The 13,224-nt window shown below is 38.5% G+C and overlaps 1 protein-coding gene across 2 annotated transcripts in view; it reads right to left on the bottom strand.

Moving 5' to 3' along the window:
* The window catches only part of OGA (O-GlcNAcase), a 42,304-nt gene continuing 29,080 nt past the window's right edge, over positions 1-13,224 (bottom strand). For both annotated transcript variants that reach the window (XM_063307041.1, XM_063307042.1), the window contains exons 11-16: positions 12,201-12,286; positions 11,256-11,360; positions 9,378-9,463; positions 5,434-5,626; positions 4,674-4,833; positions 1-3,365 (exon numbers count right to left, since the gene is read on the bottom strand). In XM_063307041.1, the coding sequence (XP_063163111.1) occupies positions 3,229-3,365; positions 4,674-4,833; positions 5,434-5,626; positions 9,378-9,463; positions 11,256-11,360; positions 12,201-12,286 (767 nt within the window). In that variant the 3' untranslated portion in view covers positions 1-3,228. The remainder of the gene's footprint in view (positions 3,366-4,673; positions 4,834-5,433; positions 5,627-9,377; positions 9,464-11,255; positions 11,361-12,200; positions 12,287-13,224) is intronic.

Raw genomic sequence — 13,224 nt, 5'->3', positions numbered from 1 at the left:
AAAAGAACAACATGAGTTTCAATTTTACATAACCTAATTAGTACTTATCCCCAACCTTTATGAAGTCCAAGAAGGCAATTTTCCACAAGAAATGGTTTTCTGTTCAAACAGAATAAAATTGAGAGAGAAAAAGTATGATATATGTAACAGCTAAATCTGGAAAAATGAGCAACTGACACACTTGGGATCTAAATAAGGAGGCAAATGGAACTTCAGTTTGATGCCTTCCAAGCCCTTGCTTAATTGACTAAGCCAGCTTCTATTATCCAGATGTGTTAAGGCTACGATGTCCATAATTCCAAACTAACATATGCTAATGAACTGACCTGCATAGCAAAGCTTATTGGTGTTTATCCCACTGTCCACTGTACTGCAGCAGGACAGAAATGGCATCAAAATTACGTGTGTATCTATGTATGTGTATATACACACACACAATGTTAATTCATACATAACACATCTCTACTATCTGAATAGAAATTTAATCCCACATAAAATCTAACCATTAAACATTTTGTTCATCATGCTACATATGTTTCTTAATTCTAGGGTGAATTTAAAAAAAAAGACTTAGACATAGGAAGTTTTTTCCTCTCTTAGCTTTTAGAAAGAACAAGTATCTAATAATTATGGAATCCAAGGATTTGAAAACGTATCAATTAAAATGGAATCAAAAGCATAGGACCATTGTTAAATTTCAAGTCCTACATAGCTTCTCCCACCTTTCTTTTTATTTCAGCTATCTAGAACTATCAGCCAAGGAGACGTAATCTTCAATAAAGAGCTATGGTCAGCTTTTGACCAGCATACAAGGGTCCACATTATATGGAGCAAGGCAAAAGGAGGATTCATTTTAATTTAATTAATAACACAGATAACATTATTACTCCCATTTTCCATTCTGCTACACTGAAAAGTACTAATTGGTGGGTTTCTTGGAGCTTTTCTTAGGGCTTTGGAGGGGTACACTCCTGCTGTGAGCCGTAAGTGGCCCTGATCACATATAGTAGTAAAGGGCCATTATTACCTGGAATTACTATTTAAATTAGAAGACGTTATTTGTGAATTCTAAATATGAATAAACACTTACTCAAATAAGCCTTCAGTAATGTCCATCCACTTTCTTTCTGTTACTAATTGTATTTACAGAACAGTACACCCAAGAGAAATGAACACAGGGGACAGATTTGCTATACCCAAACCTGCAAAGTGGAGCCAGAATATGATGAACTACCCACTGCTACCACACATTCATTAGAGTTATAAAACACAACAGGAAGAGTATTCTTCTCCACTTACTTTCCTCATTCTCTAACATTATACCAAAACATGCCTTTACATTGACTTTGCAATTTATTCTATTTTTCACATGGTCTCCAAATACAATTTTACAGTCCGTTGTTTTGCTACAGATACAGTAGATCTAAAGACAGTCATGGAAGTGGCATTCCAACTGTATGCAATGAAAACCGATACTGTAACTCTGAAAGTTGTGTCAGTGCTACACTTTACACACGCAGAGCAAGCAACTGACTCAAACTTTCAAGATTCACACAATTAACTTAAAACAGTGATAAATTTATAAGAGTTTAACAGTATAAAAATCCAGATGCCCTCTCCCCACAAAATTGTTATAAATCCAACTATTGTATACACACACTGTGCCTAGTCAAAACTAAATGAAGTGGCTAGCTGCTTAGCATTCACTCAAAAGCATAAAAAAAATCAAGAAAGTCCATCTGTTCATTGCTTTGTTCCTCAAATGAAATGTATCTGCTGCAGCTGAAATTTCCTGCTTTTAAAAATGTTCACACAGTGAAAATCAAGTATCTATAAGCAACTATAACCAAGGCCAAATATAAGCTTCTATAAAATGGGTGCAAATTAAAATGGCAGTAAACTGCCATATGAAAAGGTATATGAAGGTTTAGATTGTTTTTTTTAAACAGGATCAGCTCAATTCCCATCCTTACTAAAAAGTACTATTTTCAAAGGAAACAAAAATAGTTGATTGTAATAGGTGAAAATAATGAAGCATTATGTTGACTAACAGCCTTCTAAGAATAAGGCATTAATAATGCATCCAACATCCTACAACTCCTAGCCATACAGATTCAGTTTGTTAGACTGCAGTAGAAACCTTACATGTTTGGAAGAGACAGTAATATTAAAATTAGGTAACAATTAAATACATAAAATGTGCTTTTTATTATCCCCTCAAAAAACTCTGTCACAAATATGTATGACTTGAAGACCCTGATTTAATCAGACTGAACAGGGAAGAATGGGGAGCTGTAAGTCACAGTATTTTTCCATCTACCTATCCAGCACAGGTGAACAACTCACTGGCTATCATTGAAGTGACTGTCAACAAGTTTTCTTTTTTCTTGGTAGGAAGCAGTATCTCAGAAGCATTATATCCCTATCTTCTGAAAATTCATTCTCTAAAGGATTAACCCATCTAGATCACCACTCTTTTTATTCAAACTGGCATTCTAACAAAGGGCATGAAACATAGCAGAATAGACCAGAAGTAATGTGGGCTTCAGCCTCTCTGTTTCTGAAATTATTCAAAGGTGCTGTCTCAGAATAATACCCCTTTGCTTTGGAAAGCAAAATAATTACAAAACAATTAAACACAAAGTGTCAGCATACATCAAGTTTATATATATTTACACACCGAAATTTACACTTCTGCCACTGAGTGACTTTGCCACAGACAAATGCACAGTTTGTCCCTACAAAGCACAAAGCTTAATCAATTTTCTTCAGAGGCGATGGCCATTTCCCTCCTAATAAGCAAAATAGCCAACAAAACCATGAGTTATTGTTCATCTTTCATAAAATGACCTGCACAGGTACCCTGTGTTTCTCTATATAAGATTCCACTTCCATTTTGCATCCACTTCACAATACAGAGGAGACGGCCATTCTGCTGCATACAGAGATGGAAGAGCCCCCAGTCCTTCCTTAAGAATTCACGTGAATCTTTTCCTGAAGCTACATCATATGCAGTATCCCTTGGCACTTTGTGTTAAGACCAGGAAATGATGACCAGTATCCATTCTCCAAACTGTTCTGAGCAGCATACGAGAGTGTAATGGGTGATTCTTTCCTGTCAGGCCAGCTGACTCCTGCCTTGGAATGGGCAGACAATAACAAACCTCAGGCTCACTTCTCTCCAACCATTAGATGGCTCCAGTCTCCCAGGTTCACTAAAAAAATCCCTTACAAACTTCTTCCAAGGATAACCACATCTTTTGGAAAACCTTCCATTTTGGCTATTTCAAAGCATCCCAGCTTGCTATAAAATTCCAGGATTCTTTTATCATCTGGTCTCACCTCACAGAAAGCCCCACGGGAGCCTAAAAAAGAGGAAACAGGAGACATTTGCAAACTGAATAAAAGCAGAGGAAAACATTTGGGAAGGGAGTAGAAGCAGGAAGAACCAAGACTGGTGACCAAATGTAGAATGGCACAGATCATTTTGTACATTCCCTCCTATATACCAACCACGCATGGCAGAATGATCAGTTTTTCAGTCATCATGAAATTGCCTGGCATCCAAAGAATCACTTCAGGCATGCCTGGAGCTCTTATAAATGCTCTGGAACTTTTCTCAGGGTTTTCTGGGAATCACAAAGCAAGCTTCTTGGGCATATGGAACTAGCTGTAACTGGACTAACTGTGGGCCTCACCAAGGCTTTCTCAGAAGCCTGAGAAAAAATGTGAAACATTAAGGCTATTCAGGACATGCGTAGGTGATATGGTGTATTAATTCCAACCTGTGAAGAGTCATAACCTTTTTCTGTGTTTATTCAGGGCATCAAAATATTAAAGATCTTCTACATTTAATCCCCAAATCCTTGTATTTGCTAATATGTGTATGTCCCTGATAGCCTCTTTGGAGCTTTTTTTTCTTTCTGAGATGTTAAAAGAAGTAGTAACCCAAAGATAATGCATAATTAAATTGCCCAGCCTTATTATCTGCAATGATTCAGCTCTAGATTGCTACAGATTAGAGATATCCATGTTTGTGAATGGAAACTAATATACAATTTATTCTATTACAATGGTTTATGACAAAAAGTCAATAAAAATTAATATTCTGTAAGCTATTAGCAATACTACTACAGGTGCCTTTTAGTATTTACAACTCCAAAGGAAGTTAAGCAGCCAAAAGTCCATCTGAACCAAGATATTTAAGGAAACTGGGCATACTGTTCCATGTGAAGTTATAACCACTGACCCTTTCTTAATAATCTCATAGAACTTCAGATGCAGACGGCTTAGTAGGCTTTCCAAGACAGATTTTAAGACCTTGTGATGGAGAGAGGCACAATAGTAAGTCTTCCTCAAGATACTGATAGCAAGCATCATGTAAGAAAAAGAACAACTGCTATTTCTAAACACTTTTGGAAAGCAATTTCATGTGAAACTCATTACAATAATTTAAACATGGATAATATTGTGTATCACTCCTAGATTACAAATCTGACTTCTTTACTCTGTACTGGAAGTACCAGTAAGAAAGGAATATGGTTTGCACATTCCTGATTATTTACAATCCCCACTTGATATTAAAGTTTGTAAAGCTATGATCTTTCCAGAACTGCAGAATGTGGTGATGGCTCTTAATATCTCTAACTTGAAAAGCAACAACGGCAGCTTACCATTTGCCTTGAGAGAAGACAGCAGACAGGCCATCATGCTTTTAGCGACGCTTGGGTCTGTCACTTTTTTATGAATATCTATCTTTATCAGTGATGGGAAGTTGGCAAGGAATGTTTCTGGCAAGACTTCTTGCTCCTCATGAAAGCTCAGCATGATTTTCTATAATACACAAAATAGAAATATGTTTTTACTATTAACAAGTTATATTAGAAACATTATGCACACTTGCTGAATGAGGGCCTTCAGATGATCTTATGTTAGCCCAAACTCCATAGAAAAAATGCTACGCTGCTATGAATGCTGAGCTGCCCCTTTCTTCATTTGATCATATTCCACCAGTCCCCATTTTCCCTGTGCCTTTCTGCTTCCCCTCAGCCATCAATCCTTGGCTTTTTCCCCATTCCACTTGTGATGAATTATTTCTGCCTGGGCCATCCAAAACCAGCTGCTCCATGTGTGAAATATGTTGCACATTCCTATAAAAATGGTTGCTATGCCAGGCAATAAATAGTTCAAGGCAGTTTTTAAGGATGAAATTTAACCTTTTCAATTCAAATTCAAACAGTGCAACTGAAGCTATATATTAATGGGGATTTCTTGAGGCAATTATTTTTAGTAACTTTTTATCATACTTTATAAATTCTGTAAGTCTAAAATTTAACACTGGAAAGGACCTGCATGAACTGTTAAGAATGAAGTGGAACTGAAGCATGTACTCATATTACTTGTTCAATTCATATATAAGCTGGCATGACTAACCTCAGCCTCTGATAGTTCCTTATCGCTGCTTGGCTTGCTATATTTCTCCTGCATGAAAGGAATCCAGGCAATTTTACATTTCTTAATGAAAGGGGTTACATCAACAGTACCCAGTGCATAACCACAGATGCCATCTTCATCTTCCAGAACAAAACAGTAATCTGGACTGAGGGAAAGTAAGCCACCCACCAACCTGAAAAGAAAGGAGTAGTGAATTTGAGACCAGAAGCAACAAAAATCTGAATCACAAAAGCTACGTTAGATAATAGAAAATAGCCACAAAATGCATCTATAGAAAAGTAAAACCAGTGATATAATGTATGAGAACAAAACCTGGAAGATATGAATTAATGAATCAAATCGATAAAAACTGTGCGTATTATACAACAACGCTTTCAACCTAAGAACATGTTTACTACTATGTTTAAGGGCCAGTAGGATATGTATTATGCTTTCTAGTGAAAGTGCATCTTAAAAAAGTTAAAGGAACTGATAATATCTCATGGGAAATTTGAAAAGACTGTAGAGGTAATGGCAGAAAGCAGAAGATGAGGCCATGTCAGTTCAGGAAAATCCATGCCAAAGTGGGATTTAAAGACCATTTGGAGAAGGCTACCTTAGAAGGCTAACTTCAAACTCTAGACTGAGCATGAAGGGGGAAAGAACAAGTAAAACGGTAAAGCTGGATCTACCAGGAAATAGCACAACAATCTCTTCCGCCTAAATTATAACACTAAAATGAAAGAAATTTCTGATGAATGAATTTTGATCGAGTATCTGCCTTGCGTATCAATATTTTCGTTGATCACAGCATTTTAATCTTAAGACCTTGAACTTGATGTGGAACAGAGACAGAGGATTCGAACAATTACAATTACAAGATACACATACTATCCTAGCAGACATTCTACTTGACATTCTACTTTTCTGCATTCAGCAGAAAACCAACAAAGCAAAAACCACCCAGAGTCTCTCTTTTGGGGGAGATGGGCGGTAATTAAATTTGAATAATAAAGCAATAGTTAAGGTACTAGTTGAGACAAACCTCAAGTGGTTCCAGTTAGAGGCTAAAACCAATAACCCTACTTAAGCCAAATGGCTTAATAATGAAACAACTTTTTTTGTATGATCATATTTCAGAAATCAAACTGATTTAATAATATGAATCTTTCTTTACTATCAGGACCTGTATACAGTCAGGACCAGAAATATTGGAACAAGGATAACTGTTTTGGCATTTGGCCTCTGTACACCACCACATTGAAGTTGAAAGGAAACGCACCCAGATGGGAGCAAAGTCTAGATTTTCAGCTGTAATTCAAGGGGTTTGACAAAAGTGGGGCACCAACCATTCAGGAAGTACAGCCAGTGGCATATACACACTCCCATCGTTGGTGGCTCATAAGTAATGGAACAAACCAACATCATTACAAACATGAGGATCGCCTTTAATACCTGGATGAAAATCCTTTGCAGTCAATGACTGCCTGAAGTCTGGAACCCACGGACATGACCAAATGCTGAGTTTCCTCCCTCAAGACGCTTTGCCAGGCCTTGACTGCAGTTGCCTTCAGCTGCTGCTTGTTTGTGGGTCTTTCTGCCTTCAGTCTTGTCTTCAGTAAGTGAACAGCATGCTCTATTGGGTTGAGATCAGGTGACTGACTTGGCCATTGAAGAACATCCCACTTCTTTGCCTTGAGAAACTCTTGGGTAGCTTTTGCTATATGTTTTGGGTCATTATCCATCTGCAATATGAAGTGGCATCAGTTCATATTGTGAAGTGGCTCAGTTTGGCAGCATTTGGCTGAATCTGAGCAGAAAGTATAGCCCTATACACTTCAGAATTCATCCTGCTGCTTTGATCAGCAGTCAGGTCATCAATAAACACCAGTGACCCAGTTCCATTGGCAGCCATACATGCCCATGCCATAACACTGCCTCCACCATGTTTGACAGATGATGTGGTATGCTTTGGATCATGAGCTGTCCCTTTCCTTCTCCATACTTTTCTCTTCCCATCATTCTGGTGCAAGTTAATCTTGGTTTCATCAGTCCAAAGAATCTTATTCCAGAACTGGGCAGGCTTTTAGGTGTTTGCTAGCGAAGTCTAATCTGGCCTTTCTGTTCTTGAGTGTTACCAGCGGTTTGCACCTTGTTGTGAAGCCTCTGTATTTACATTCATAAAGCCGTCTCTTGACTGTAGACGTTGACAATGACATGCCTACCTCCTCAAGAGCGTTCTTCACTTGGCTAGATGTTGTGAAAGGGTTCCTCTTCACCACGAGCAGAATTCTGCGGTCATCCACTTTGTCTTCCGTGGTCTTCCAGGCCTTTTGCTGTTGCTGAGCTTGCCAGTTAATTCCTTCTTTTTCAGGATGTTCCAAACTGTTGTATTGGCCACTCCCAATATTTTTGCTATCTCTCTGATGGGTTTATTTTGTTTTCTCAGCCTAATGATGGCCTCCTTCACTCGCATGGACACCTCTTTGGACCTCATGTTGAGAGTTCCAGCGAACAGCTACCAAATGCAAACATAACACTCAGAACCACATCCAGGCCTTTTATCTGTTCGATTGGTCATGGGGTACCCAACAAACAGGCCACACCTGGCCATGCAGCTGCTTGTCAGCCATTCATTCTATTACTTATGAGCCACCAACGATGGGAGTGTGTATGCCACTGGCTGTACTTCCTGAATGGTCGGTGCCCCACTTTTGTCAGACCCCTTGAATTACAGCTGAAAGTCCCGATTTCGCTCCCATCTGGGTGTGTTTCCTTTCAACTTCAGTGTGGTGGTGTACAAAGGCCAAATGCCAAAACAGTTATCCTTGTTCCAATATTTCTGGTCCTGACTGTACATCTACACATCCATACAAAGTCCTCTTCTCTCCCCCTGGCAATTTGACTTCTTTTCTGACATGGCTCTTTCACATTGCTACTTATTAGTTAATATTGTAAGTTAAATTAATGTAGCAGCAAGGATAACCTAATGAGGTGAGATTCAATGAAACAGGGGTCTGTATGACATGGGAAATGTGTTTTGTTTCAAACATGAAATACACTGTACCTGAGAAGTTTGACTGAACTGCTTAGCCAAACTGAAACCCAGAACATGTCAGATTTTCTCTGAAAAATATAAATCTGGATGGGTCTTACAGGATGAATAAATCAAGGCCCTCTCTCCCACCCCCTTCTGTATGCCACATGCACAAGTTCATCCACATATCTTTCCAGCATCTTCCTTTCCCCACCTCCTCTTAGCCACTGCCACTCTGAATTCAAGAACAGCATATCCAACCAGCTTGCACACTCCTTCCTGCTTCCTAACACTTTCCTTTCCCATTATCCTTTAGCCACCCTAAAAACACTTCTGCCTGGAACATGGATGTTTTGAATCCTTATCTGGACCAAGTACATTTCAGTCCAGACACAGACCATTGAAACTGGTTGCTCCATGCAGGGAACATTTTGCACATCCATACAGTGACTGTGTATCTCTGCCTCAACTTAGCAATGTGTAGTATGTAGTCCTCTCTAAGTTAACTGAGGTATTCGCCTTTGCAAGATATCCAAAGTTTAATAACTTCAGGGGAAATGCTTACTGTCTATATTGTATTCATAGTCCATGTTACATAAATCTGTTTGCTTCTAACTCCATAACCATTTCCCAACAGTCAGATACATGACTTCAACTTTTAGGGCTATTTCCCTGAGATTTTTTTTGTTGCTTTTAGAAATGGGAGTCTTAGGCATTTCTACATTATGATCAATAGGTAGATTTAACTCCATGTCAACGTGACAGTGAAAACTACAGAAATGTCACAATGTACAAATGTAATATAAAATGAACTATATTACAATTCTAGATAGCAAGAGGTGTACTAATGCTATACAAATGGAATATATATCCAGCAGAATCAGATTTCTGTCAAAGTAACACATACTTGTCTCCAATTAGGTCTGGTTGACTGTGAAAAGGCTGATCAGTTCCATCATCATACATCTCTCTACAAATCTTGTACACTGATGCCTAAAGATACACAATACATAAAAAAAAAGATATTTAATTTCTCTGTTCATGTTATTTTTCTTTGGGAGTCATACTATTCCAATATGAAACAGACATGTTCATTTATTAGAGCCATGACTACATAACAGTTATGGTCACTCATGCCCTGGTCACCTCTGGACTGGGCTACTGCAATGTGCTCTACATGGGGCTGCCCCTGAAGAGTATCTGGAAGCTTCAGCTGGTACAGAATGCAGTGGCATGGGCAGTTATGTGTGTTTCTGATAGAACACGTTAAACCTCTGCTTCGCGAACTGCATTGGTTAGGTTTGGTTTTGGGTCTAATTCAAGGTGCTGGTGTTGACCTTTAAAGTTCTTCATGGCTTGGGACCAGGTTATTTGAGGGACCACCTCTCCCCAATTTCATCTGCCCATCCCACTAGATCCAGCAGAGTGAGTGTGTTATGGGTTCCGTTGTTTAGAGAGCTACAATTTTGTGAGCCCTAGGCGGCAGGCCTCTTCTGCTGTGGCGCCCGCATTGTGGTACCTTCTCCCCCCAGAGACGAGGTTGGCCTCATCACTCCTGAGCTTTTGAAGGTCTCTGAAGACCTGATTATGCCAACAGGCCTGGGGACCCCAGGGAATGGATGAATTCGTGAGGTGGCTCCATCATTAACATCCCTTTACCTATTCTTTCTTTTCTGTTTTAGTTTTGCTTTTATACTTTTTAATGATTTTATATATGGTTTTAGGTAATGATTGTTTATATATGTATTGTTTTATCAGATTGTTGTATATCACCCAGAGTCACTTTTGTGAGATGGACAGCTATATAAATTTGATTAATAAAAATAAATAAATAAAATAACAGTTCATATTTCACAGATATTGCAAATACTGACAATGGGATGTAATGAAAATTAAGCTGGATTTCTAGTCAGAAAATTACTCTTCAAAACCTCACTCAGTAATGAAATTTACTGGACAGAACTGGAAGGATATTAATGTACAACTCTACATTAGTCTCCCAGCTACTTCCAGAGTTGATTTGAGATTACAGAACTCACAATTAGTTCAAGACATAGTTTTCAAACATATCAGGGGTATGTGAAGCTCTGATTCAGGCATCTGTTTCAATCAGATATCCACATTTTGAATTGATTCAAATTACTAGAAGAAATGATTATCTGAATTGGGTAACAGTTGATATATGTGCTGTATATGTATAAACACATTTTCATGTTTGTGTGTGTTCATATGGGCTTGTGCATATATATGTATAAAATCATTATTTGGTGCTACCAGTATAAAACAATTATACAAAGTACAGTTTTTTTCTTGGAATCAATTAGCTTATTAAATGAAACCATTTGAAATTTGAATTTATACATACACCTATAAAGAAGGATATTACATTCAGTATTAATCTTTCTTCAACATTAATTCAGGTCTTATCTGTCAAAAAAATAACTTGAGTTCAGCACATTCAGTGTCACTGTTTAACTACAAATATTATCAAGGCAACCAGCTGAAATATGGATATTGATAACCTTTTAGAAATAATAGCAAGCTAACTATATTCTACGATTTAGGAAAATATTGGTTTAAATAATGCCAGGGCTGCATGTGATTTACAATGAACCAGGACTGAATCACTTAAACTTACTTCAATAATAACCTTTCCTATTCGAGCCACACCTTTCCCAAGCATTCAAAAGACCGACTCTTAAAAAAGGAAAGGGAACAGTTGCCTTGACCAACATGCTCTCTCAAACATCAAGTTTGCATAAGACCACCAAGTAATTTAGGTTACCTCATCTTTAGGAAAATAGGGTCTGATGGTGTAGATTTTGGAAGTAGGAGTCAGAGGAGGGGGCTGAAAGAAGAGGTCATTTGCTCCTTCAATAGGCAGCAAACGCTGTGAAAATAAAAAGTTAATGTAAGTGAGAAGCAAGATGCAATACATTCTTGGGTGTGCACTGCAGACTCCCAAGATAACTTTTGGTACTGCAGGCACCCCAGAGGAAGATAGGGTTTTGCAGGCTTTACAAACGTAAGGACCATTTTATCTGAATAGAAGTTTAAGATACACAACGGTTACAGCACTTAACATTAAACTCATTTTTTGCTTTAGCATTATCTTGCCAAATCTCATCTATGTTCTCAGCATAAGATAGCCATGTGTCAGGAGGAAAGGTTTGGTCTGAAGAGGGTTAACTGGCCAGAGACACTAACCCAAAACAACGTGCTGACTCAATTGGCTGTGCGCAGAGAGCACCTGTGAGGGGGAAGAAAGTAAGCCCCTGAAAAATCCATGAGCAAATTCAAACATGGAACAAACCAACTTTTAAAACTGATTTGCCAATTGATTCATCAAGTATACAAACAATGTTTGATTTGAAAGAGTTCTTAACTACACTGCATCACGATCTCTCTGCTCATGGAGTTCTCACTGGAAGACAAGCATGCGCGCATTGTGCAATTGCGGGCGCAGATAAAAACGCTGTGCGACCTGCAAAGAAACAATGTGAAACGTACAACTAAAGCCGCTGCGCTTCGCAGGCGCATGGGAATGGCAGCATCTCCTTGGTATATTACTGTAGAAATGGGAGGAAAATTATTTTAAAACAAGCTGTCAGGCTATTTGGGTTTTGGACCAGAAAGCCTTCGGCAGACCAAGCCTTCCAGCCCTCCGATGTGCAATAAAAGATTTCTCAAACAAAGACAATGTCATTCAGTTGTGAATTCATATTGATACCTGGAACTCTCCTGCTAGACCACCTCTAAAGGCCCAGGGTTCTTGGTCTCCACTTAAGAACTGTGCTGAAGATTGACTACGACACCCTGTGGAGATCAGATCCAAGCGGAGAACGTTACGAGAAGGGGGATTGTCCTGAGATACTAAAATGTCCAACAAGCTAACACACACTTTGTGGGAAAAGCTCTCTAACTGAGCTATAATCCAAGAGCTTGCAGGGCTGTAATAATGTTGCACAGTACATAGCTTCCTACTCATAAGGTGCTTGTGTTCTTTATTAATAAAATCAAAAGAATGTTACAATGATAGCCTTAGAGCGCAGACAGTTTACTACTGCTAAAAGCTGCTAAGATGCTCCATTTCATACAGGTACATGAAATATACAACATATAAGGAAACAAATGCCTAGTTTCACCCAGTAAGGGATGTACAGTAACTAACCATTACCACAGCCCTTTAAAAATACTTGGACCTGTCTGAAGTCACATTTTCAAGTGGTTTGAATCTTGCCAGAAAACTAGGACTGGTATGGGATAATATAGCCCAAACAGCTATGTGGAACAAAAGCCTCTTTTTCAGAGATTAGAGACCAATGTTATCTACCTCTGCAACCACACAACACAGCATATACTTCACTGCCAAGAAAGACAACAAGGGCTTCAGTTACAGTCAGACCATTTTGTTTGACTCACCCACAATTATGTCAGAAATGCCACAATTTCTGACACCAGCCTTAACATATGCTTTAAAATTTTCTGCACAATTAAGGATGAGGCTGTAAATTTTAAACTATGACTCAAGTTTGAGGACAACTCTGCTTACCAAATTATAAAACCAATCAGTATACTTTTGATTTTAAAGAGGAGATAAGGCAGCTGAATAACTGATGTGAAGAGTATATGACCTGCCTAGTTTTCTGATAAGATAAGCTGCGCGAGTTTTTCTTCTTGTGGACAGCGATCTACTTCCTGTTCAAGTAACAATCTCAGATCAGTAGTCACACACATCATGCTAGCCAGGCAGT

Source organism: Candoia aspera, chromosome 6 (assembly GCF_035149785.1).
Source record: "Candoia aspera isolate rCanAsp1 chromosome 6, rCanAsp1.hap2, whole genome shotgun sequence".
In the NCBI taxonomy this organism is placed as follows: domain Eukaryota; kingdom Metazoa; phylum Chordata; class Lepidosauria; order Squamata; family Boidae; genus Candoia; species Candoia aspera.
The sequence above is the reverse complement of the archived record's forward strand: the minus strand, read 5'-3'. Positions and strand labels throughout refer to the sequence as shown.